General features: G+C 55.9%; 1 protein-coding gene across 3 annotated transcripts; it reads left to right on the top strand.

Annotated features, from left to right (window-relative positions):
- The first annotated feature begins 237 nt into the window (after window positions 1–237).
- On the top strand, window positions 238–8,206 carry TYSND1 (trypsin like peroxisomal matrix peptidase 1). Of its 3 annotated transcripts, XM_036336964.1 has the most exons (4): window positions 244–1,550; window positions 3,121–3,251; window positions 4,281–4,466; window positions 7,261–8,206. In XM_036336964.1, exons 1-4 carry the CDS (start codon window positions 385–387, stop codon window positions 7,476–7,478), a joined length of 1,701 nt encoding a protein of 566 aa, XP_036192857.1. In that variant the 5' UTR covers window positions 244–384; the 3' UTR covers window positions 7,479–8,206. The 3 variants fall into 3 exon arrangements, 1 of the variants encoding a protein (XP_036192857.1); XR_004972216.1 differs by lacking the exons at window positions 4,281–4,466; window positions 7,261–8,206 and adding an exon at window positions 2,228–2,571 and having other exon boundaries at window positions 238–1,550; window positions 3,121–3,253; XR_004972215.1 differs by lacking the exon at window positions 3,121–3,251 and having other exon boundaries at window positions 239–1,550; window positions 7,261–7,399.
- Window positions 8,207–9,501: the final 1,295 nt, after the last annotated feature.

Genomic DNA, 9,501 nt, shown 5'->3' with positions numbered 1-9,501 from the left:
AGACAAGGCTTCCGAGGGGTCCGCCCCCTGCCCCTCCCGCAATCTCGGTGTAGCCGCAGGCCAGTCACTTTCCTGGGGCTCGTCCTACGCGACTGCTGTATCGCTCGGTGGCACGACCAACAGGGGAGGAGAAAGGGAAGCGTCGGCCTCCAGCAGCCAATCAGGGCTTGGCCTCGGGTCCAGCCAATCAGGGCTTGACCTCGGGTCCAGCCAATCCCGGCCAGTGGGGCTCAGCCAATCGCGCCGGACGCGGAAGGCCGGAGTCCGTGTTTGCGCCTGTCGCTCCCAGCCCTGGGCGGCGCTGTGTGGGGTCCGCAGGTGCCGGTCGGGGTTCTCGCTAGCTCCCCGGTTCTCCGGGAAGCCGGGGCGCACCGTCCCGGAGGCATGGGGCGACAGTGGGGGCCCGCCATGAGGGCAGCCGAGCAAGCGGGCTGCGTGGTGAGTGCCTCCCGGGCCGGGCAGCCCGAGGCGGGCTCCTGGAGCTGCAGCGGGGTGATCCTGAGCCGCAGCCCGGGCCTGGTGCTGTGCCACGGGGGCATCTTCACCCCCTTTCTGCGGGCCGGCAGCGGGGCGCTGACCGCGGCCGGCGCCGCCTTCCTGCCCGGCGACAGTTGCAGCGACGACCTGCGCCTGCACGTGCAGTGGAGCCCAACGGCCGCGAGTCCCGCGGGTCGCGCGGACCGGAGCCGCCCTGGGCTGTGCACGCCCCAGTGTGCGGGCCTGGAGCCCGGCCCGCCCGCCCGGCCCCGCGGGCAGCCCCTGCGGCCCCCGCACCCCGCCGAGCTGCTGCTGCTGCTGAGCTGCCCGGCCTTCCGGGCCCACTTCGCGCGCCTCTTCGGGAGCGAGCCGGCCGAGCAGTGGCGCTTCGCGAGCGCGGCGCCGGACGAGGAGGTGTCGGAGGACGAGGAGGAGGATCAGCTGCGAGCGCTGGGCTGGTTCGCGCTGCTGCGTGTGAGGCACGACCCCGAGGAGGAGGTGGGCGGGCGCGGGCCGGCTGTGGCCGTGGCGCCGCTCGGGGCCGTGCCCAAGGGCGCGTCGCTGCTGGCCTGTGGCTCCCCGTTCGGGTCCTTCTGCCCCGACATCTTCCTCAATACGCTCAGCCGCGGCGTCCTCAGCAACGCGGCGGGCCCGCTCCTGCTCACCGATGCTCGCTGCCTGCCTGGTACCGAGGGCGGCGGCGTGTTCGCCGTGCGACCCGCGGGGGCCCTGGTGGCACTGGTGGCGGCGCCCCTCTGCTGGAAGGCCCGCGAGTGGGTGGGCCTCACGCTGCTCTGCGCCGCCGCACCTCTCCTCCGCGCCGCCCGTGCCGGGCTCGGCCGCCTGTGCCCCGATGCCGCTGCCCTGGCCGCTCTCCTGCCGCCCGAGGTGGGCGCCCCGTGGGGCCTGCCCCTCCGAGACCCTGGGCCCCCGTGGGCAGCCGCGGCCGTGCTGGTGGAGTGTGGCACCGTCTGGGGCTCCGGAGTGGTCGTGGCGCCCCGTCTCGTGGTGACCTGTCGGCATGTGGCCCCCCGCGAGACGGCCAGAGTCCTGGTGCGCCCCACCACCCCCAAGTAAGACCCGCATGGGTGCTCCCACTCCACACCTTCACCAGGTCTAAAATCTGGATCTTAAATTTCAGGTCTTAATCCTTGGAATTATGGAGGCCTTTTGGCATCACGTGGATGATTTGGGGCCCTCCCCTCATCCTTGGCACCCAGAACTCCAGTGTCGGGGATGCTGGGCCTCCTGGCAGGGGCTGAGTGAGGCTTGGGCAAGATGCCCAGCAACTCCAGATTTGGGAACTGTAGGCTGCACCCGCATTCCTGCCTGGGCATCTGATTTCCTTCTGAGCAACTTCTCTGCACTCACATACCCCTAGGCCTTGGAATGGAGACTTCCCTGACAGTGGTAGTGAAGCCTCAGGGCCCAGGATGCTGTGCTCCTGGGATAATGAGTTGGACCTGTTCATCTTCTTTATCTTGTAGATCTTAACCAGAGCTTCCCATCTGGGTCAAAATGATAGACGTGGAGTCCCACCTAATTAGAATGTGGGCGTGGGCCCAGGCCGATAGATTTTGCACAGTCTTTAGGTGATCCTGGTGGGCAGCCAGGTTGGGACTTTAGTCATTTGTTCCCTCTCTGCAGGGAAAAGCACTTGCTCTCCGTGCACTTGCTCTGGCAGTGGGGACAGTGGCCTTGACCTCCTGGCTTGATTTTCTAGTGCATGTTCTTTCTATTTCCCCTGTAGTTTCCAGGTGCTTAACTTAAGCCACAACCAAGCAGGATAGCACCTTGGTGTTAATGCCTGATGTTCTCCTGTACCTGGCTCATGCAGCCTGGCAGCCCAGGCCTTTCAAAATCCTATTGCATTTCCGAGACGAACCCAGCCTGTTGCACTGGTGGCCTTGGGGACAACCATGACTGATGGGCATTTTCCTGCCTGTGGTCCCAGACACCTCACCGCACCCCGCGCTTGCTCCCAAGAAAACCACCAGGTCTGCTGGGAGCAACCCTGCCGTGTGCAGCAGGAAGTGTCTAAGCTGCCTCCCCTTGAGGTGGCACGTGCAGTCTTGGAGCAGAGCCTGGCACATAGTAAGTGCCGTAGAAATGCTAGCACTTATGTAAACAAGGACCCAGAGGGTTGAAATCCTGTCATGCCTGCCCCACCCCTGCACAGGATTATCCCTGTTAAATGAGGCATCGAAGGAAAAAGCTGGGCGCACTCTGGCTCCTGCCGCTCACGCATTATGTGATCTTGGGAACGTTACTCAGCGTCTCTGGGTCTCCAGTGCCCCACCTAAAATGGAGGAAATATCAGTGCCTCGCTCACAGGTTTTCTGTGAGGACTTCATGAATGACTCCCATAGAGTTAACACGGGGCCTGGCCCACAGTGCTCACTAGGTGCCGGGTGTTGGTGGTCACGGTGACGTGCAGGAAGCTTTGCCATTGGTAAAGCTGTTTGGAAATAACACCACAGAGCAGTTAAGGGATGTGACCAGAGTTGCCAGCCTGGTAGGTTTCGGGACTGTCACCAGATCTTTTCACTCCCACGTCCATGACTTTTACTGTCATCCATTTGCTTCCTCCTGGCACTACAGGGTCAGAAAGCCAGCCTGTCCTTTTGTTTCCCTTGCTCCTAGGAGTGCCAAGATCTGGGGACACGTGGTGTTTGCCACTCAGGAGACATCTCCGTATGACATAGCCGTGGTGAGCCTGGAGGAAGAACTAGAGGGTGTCCCCGTGCCGGTGCCCACTGAACATTTCTACGAAGGTAAAGGGCAGAGGGGCCCTCTGCTCTGGGCTGGACCTTAGGAAGGAAAGTCAGAGTTGGACACTCAAGCCCTGCAGATGAGGGAGCCAGTCCCCCCGGCCAACCCCCTTCCCACTCCTGCTGGACTAAGACGCCAGGGTGACATCCAGCTGGCATGAAGCCATCCTGGGTACAGTGCTTTTGCTCTTGGACACTTCCCTTCTTGTGCCCACATGCCCAAGGTGCTGGGAGGCAGGTGGGGTCCCCAGCTAAGGAGGAGGCATGCCTCTTCCCTGCGGCCCTGTGGCAGGCTCCTTACAACATGGCTGGCTGGTCAGAGAGGGGCTCCTGCAAGGCTGCAGTGGGTGATTTGAGCAGGAGGCTTTGTGATGCCGCCACAGAAGTTGCCGCTGGCGGCCGACTTTGTGCACACGGTGTGATGTCACTACAAGGCACGGGCTCTCCCAGCTGGCCTCTCTCGCCACTTATGAGCCCCGTGTCCTTGGACAGGCAACGTGATGTTCTCTGCCTCGGTCTCCACATGTACAACTGGACACCTTCCTGCTCCTGGGTGTGTGAGGCCCGGGTGAGATGCTGCCTGTGAAGCACTCGGCCCCATGCCTGTGCATTCAAACACTTGGTAAAGGAAGATTTTGTGGTCGTCATCACTTTTTTTTTTTTTTTTTTTTTACTAAGAGACTACTTATTAGTCCCAGGAGGAGGTGGGTGTTAATTCTGTAAACATTTACTGAGCACCTAGCTGGGTGCTAGGAACTCCAAAAAGTGACCACCCACTCTACTGGGGACGAGGCTGGGGAACAGCCTGGCACTGAGAAGTGGTTGAGCAGGTGCAGTGCTGGGAGCTCAGTGCTGGTCCTGGCCTCTTCCTGTGGGGACCTAGGGAGGCTCTCGGAAGGCAGGAGTGTCTGAGCAGAAACTCCCAGGGCAGAGTGTTGGGAGCTTTGGAGAGGGCAGGGTTGGGGCTGGGAGGATGAGTCCTGCTAGACAGGAAGAGGCTTTGCAGCTTCATCCTTCTTTCCTTTTTGGCAGGCGAGGCTGTCAGCGTGGTGGGCTTCGGCGTTTTTGGACAGGCTTGTGGGCCCTCGGTGACCTCGGGCATCCTGTCAGCTGTGGTGCAGGTGGATGACGCACCGGTGATGCTGCAGACCACATGTGCTGTGCATGGCGGCTCCAGTGGGGGACCCCTCTTCTCTACCTGCTCCGGGGACCTCCTGGGTAAGCAGCGCCTTGGCCCTCTCCCAGCCTTCCCCTTGCTAGAGCCTCAGTCCCAGCTACTGAGGGCTTGGTGTTCACCCCCTGTCTGGGAAGGTTCTGTCACTGTGTCCGGGAAGTAGTTAGCCAAGGTTTCAGCCTTGTTCTGCTCCTGAGGGTAGAAAGGGACAGATGCTGAGCTACAAGGAAAGACGTCTGGGTTCTGGTTCCTTCTCTGCCCCTGAGCCACAGTGCAACCGTAGGTAATCCCCCCATCTCAGGCAACCTGTGAGACTCAGGAGTTGGATTAGCCCAGGGGTCACAGACTCCGTAGCTTACAGAGGCTGGAAGGTCGAGGGATGAATAAGTGAGTGGAGACAGCATGCAGGGGGAGGTCAAGGGTGAGCCGGGGTGAACACTCAGCTCCAGCCCATGTTGCCACATCGGAATGTGAGCTAACGCTGGCTGACCTTCAGTTTTTCACAAGAAGCTGTGAACCTTCTTTTCCTTTTTTTTTTTTTTTCCAAATATGTGGTTGTTAAGTATTTTAATTTAAAATTTTTGGTAACTCAGGTTTTGGTTTTTTTTTTAAAGTATTTTATTAAAAAAAACCCACACAAGACAACATGAATCCATATGGATACCTCCAACTGCCCAACTGTAGCCCAGCACATGGGGTTCATGTGTGCCTCCCTTTCTCTTATTTCTGACTGCTTTTTGCCATAGTGAGAGACCTTGCTCTTTCTTGCTACAGTAGATTTACTTATTCCTTCAATGGCAGTTTGCAAATAAAGTCAAGCAACCATGACTTAAAAAAAATATATATGCATGCAGTAGTTAATGTAAATATATATATCCTGGCTCTGTCCGCTGTGACAACCCAGTTGATGAATGAGCACACCGAGAACCCGCTGTCTGATAAAAGGAACTGGGAACTGGTTGGTACCAGGATCAGGCAGGGAAAATCGGCTCTCAAGGTGCTGAAAAGGAAGGAAATGCTAACAAAACAACCCAGGGGTGGGACATGTCAGATGTTGAAAGAACTAAGAGCCGACTTGTAGGAGCTCCCATGGGAGCAACTGGAGCAACACAACAAATCGAAAGAGTATTGGGTGAGCCCCGCGAAAGCACGAACGTCCTGTGTCCAGATGAATAACCACACCTCAAAATGGAGACAAGCAACAGCTCTTTCTTACAGAAGATTTGCAATTAGTAAAAGCAGAAGAAATGAGGGAAGTGGGAAATCACTACTGGCTCACCACAGTAGAAATTGCTGCAGACAGGATCCGCCGATGGATGCTAAAACCATTGGGCAATAGTTTAAATAGAAATAGGATATTTGCCGAAACCGGTTTGGCTCAGTGGATAGAGCGTCGGCCTGCGGACTGAGGGGTCCCGGGTTCGATTCCGGTCAAGGGCATGTACCTGGGTTGCGGGCATATCCCCAGTGGGAGATGTGCAGGAGGCAGCTGATCGATGTTTCTCTCTCTCATCGATGTTTCTAACTCTATCTCTCTCCCTTCCTCTCTGTAAAAAATCAATAAAATATATTAAAAAAAAAAAAAGAAATAGGATATTTGCCTAACCCTCAGATATTTAGTACTTTACACGGAAAAATACTAAGTCTACAGTGGAGAAACCTGGGAGATAACCCATGGCCAAGTGACCCAGTCATTCTTATAGACATCATACACCTCCTTGGGAAGCACTGAGGACATGTTGCTTCTACCGTATTCTCAATAAACCTCGATCTCATCCTGAGAAAACATCAGGTAAACCCTAATTGAGGGACATTCTACAGAATAACTGGCCTGCATTCTTCAAAGTGTCAAGGCCACAAAAGATGAGGGCAGGCTGGGGAACTGGCCCAGATTGGAGGAGACTTGGGAGAGGCAACAGCTAAGTGCTGTGTGGGATACTGGGTTGCATCCAAAATGGACAGAGGACATTGGTGGAAACATTGGTGAAATCCAAATGAGTTCTGTGCTTCAGTCAATAGCATTGGTTAATTTGTTGGTTCTGATCAGTGTGTGTTTTTTTTTCCTTTTGTTTTGAATTCTCACCCAAGGATAATTTTTCCATTGATTTTTAGAGAGAGTGGAATGGAGGGAGGAGAGGGAGAGAGAGAGAGAGAGAGAGAGAGAAACATCAATGTGAGAGAGACACCTCAATTGGTTGCCTCCTGCACACATCCTACCTGGGCCGGGGAACCTACTACTGAGGTATATGCCCTTGACCAGGAAGGGAACCCGCGGCCGAGCAGACGGGCCAGGGCTTCGTCAGTGTTCTGTGGTGACATAAGATAGTAATAGAAAGGGAAGCTGGATGAGGGATATACAGGAACTTTGTACTATTTTGGCAAGTCTTCTGTAAGTCTAAAATTGTCTGAAAAAAATACATGCACACACATGCGCGCACTCAGCAGGCCCAACAAAATGTGTCTGTGAGTTTGATTCATTCATGCACCCACTCAGCAAGTATTTATGAGAGCCGCCTCTGCTGGGCACTGTCTAGGTCTGGGGAGGCCGCGTGAACAAAACACAAAAGTCCTGCCCTTGTGGACCCGACACTGGTTGGAGAGAAAGATAACAGAATAAGTGAAACAGTGTTAGGTACTGATAGTGTTAAGGAGAAAGTTAAGGCAGGAAGGGGGACCAGGGTTTGTGGAGTTGGTGTCCCTGAAAGAAAACCTGGCATCGGTCACTCTGGGGGCTTCAAGCCCACCGCAGGCCTAGGACCTCCAGTGCGGAGATGGGCCTCCCTCCCCATCCCTCTGTGTCCGGCTCACACCCTCTTTTCCTCTCTGACTCCTCCACAGGGATTGTCGCCAGCAACACCCGGGACAATAACACCGGGGCCACCTACCCGCACCTGAACTTCAGCATTCCCATCACGGTGCTCCAGCCGGCCCTGCAGCGGTACAGTCAGACGGGCGACATGGGCGGCCTCCGGGCGCTGGACCACGCTGCCGAGCCAGTGAGGGTGGTGTGGCGGCTGCAGCGGCCCCTGGCAGAGGCCCCGCGGAGCAAGCTCTGAGCCTGTGTCACCCTCGAGAGAAGAGCGACATTTTATGCCCTGGGAAGTGCGAGTGTGATGGCAGCCTCGGCATCCTGTCACAGCAGCCCAGCTGGGCAGCCCCCCCATCAGCACCCGCCGTGCTTGGCGCTGGAGTCTGGATCAAATTTCTCCTCAGCCCCCTGGGCCTCCAAGCCAGTAGCCCCTTTTGGGGTACTCCCTCCAGCCTTCACCCCTCTCTGCTCCCTGGCATAGACACAGCTCTGTTGTTTTCCATCTGGGGGCCCAGCACAGCTGCACAGAGTCCTGGTCCTGACAGACATGTTGGCTGGAAGGCAGGCCCAGCCCTGGGTTCGAGTCTCCCCTGTCTCCCGATGGCCACTGGCTCCTCTGCTCTCCGTCAGAGTTAGCAGCTGACAGAGCACTGGCGCTTCCTCAGAAAACCTTGGCACAGAGGCTCTGCTCTGAAGACCGGAGAGAAGGAAAGCGACGTCTATCTCCCTGTTCTGCCAGACCTTTGGGGAGACAGAGTCCCTGAAAGTCAGGACTCCTGGGTCTTCATCTGCCGTGTCCGTGACCCACAGGGGCACTCTGCCATGGTGCCTTAGTTTTCCAGCCCATACAACGGGTCTCAGGGATCTTGGGAGGTGGGGAGAGGATTATCAGGTGTCTGGTTGGGGTTTGGGAGTAAACAGGACCTATGGAAGGAACTGTATACTTGTATGAATCAGATTCCTTTTTCCCCTTTCTATGTTGAGAGTTGAATTGGGAATAAGCAAGCACCAGGCACACAAACACACCTGTCCAGCTTTCTCAGTGCGATTTGCTCTCACAGGATATTCTCATGCCCAACTGGCCCTTCCACCACCTCTGGCCCCTGGAAAGTCAGGCAAAAGAACTTTGTTGGGCAAGGAGCCCTGAGGTTCACTTCAGAGCGATTGGGCCTGTTGAGTGGGTGAACTGCCTTGGAAAGGGCACAAGGGGGCTGCACCGAGCCCCTCTTCCCTCTCTTGGATCAAGGTCCTCTGGTTGCCAAAGTGTTGAATGACAGACATCTTCCCTGATTCATGGTTTGGGGTAGATCTTTGGAGATGGGCCACCAGCTCTGAGAAGCCATGCCCCAAGCCCAGTGCGGGGCCACTATACACCTCCTCTCTCCTGGCTTCAGGTTTGTGCTGTGATTTTTAGAGTCCTGCCTTTGCACCCTGCTCATTGGAATTCATCTGTAGAGGCCCAGAGCTTTCAATCAGTCTTCCTTGACCTTCCCAAGCCCCAGGGCAGGCTGTAGCACTCCCTGTAGCTCTCTGTCTCCCACAGGGCAGGGCATGTGCCCAGTAAATTTCCGATGCTTGTTTGACTCACAGTTGAGACTCTCCTTTGCCTGCTGTGACCTTTGGCCGCCTTAGGAATGATGCCCTGCTGAGGGGTTTCCTGGCTTCAGGGTGAAGGTCCTCCAGCTCCTTGGCTTTACTAGCCGTGAATTTGCCTAAATTCTTAGCCTCTGAGCCTCAGTTTGCTCATCTGTGAAATGGAGATTAACAGAATTTACCTTGGAGGATCTGTGTACATTTTGAGAAGCTATCCAAAACTGTTTTCAATAACCATTAGCTATTATTTTTCTAGACTACTGGCCGGATTGTTTAATCAGAAATGCCGGGAAGAATGGTGTTAGAAATTGGTGATGGTTGCACAACCTTCACATTACTGAATTGTACATGTTAGAAGAGTGAATTTTATGGGAAGCAAACATTTGTGAACTCCTAGGAACCCAGTGTTGGGTCAGGGCCAGAGGCTAGAGACCCAAAGTCCAGCAGAGTGAGGTCTCTGCCCCAAAGAGCTGGTCAAGGGTGGTGGTTGCTGTCCTCGGGGTCAGAGTTTAACCCCCACCCTGCTTTCCTGGAGGGGTTTCAGGAGGAGAAAAAAAAAAGATAAAAACTGTTTGGAAGTTTGCAAAGTCCAGGACAAATGCAAGGCTTGCAGGGCCCTATGAGACGGTTTAGGCTGGGCAGGGCCCTGGGCTCTCTGCACCCACACTGCACCATTG

Source organism: Myotis myotis, unplaced genomic scaffold (genome assembly GCF_014108235.1).
Source record: "Myotis myotis isolate mMyoMyo1 unplaced genomic scaffold, mMyoMyo1.p scaffold_m19_p_15, whole genome shotgun sequence".
Taxonomy (NCBI): Eukaryota; Metazoa; Chordata; class Mammalia; order Chiroptera; family Vespertilionidae; genus Myotis; species Myotis myotis.
Note: the sequence above shows the minus strand (reverse complement) of the source record. Positions and strands in the feature narration are given on the sequence as shown.

Coding starts and splice junctions, on each gene's coding strand:
- TYSND1 (XM_036336964.1), top strand. CDS start 385: ATGGGGCGACAGTGGGGGCCCGCCATGAGGGCAGCCGAGCAAGCGGGC. Junction 1,551..3,120: donor GTGCGCCCCACCACCCCCAA/GTAAGACCCGCA, acceptor CCTTGCTCCTAG/GAGTGCCAAGATCTGGGGAC. Junction 3,252..4,280: donor CACTGAACATTTCTACGAAG/GTAAAGGGCAGA, acceptor CCTTTTTGGCAG/GCGAGGCTGTCAGCGTGGTG.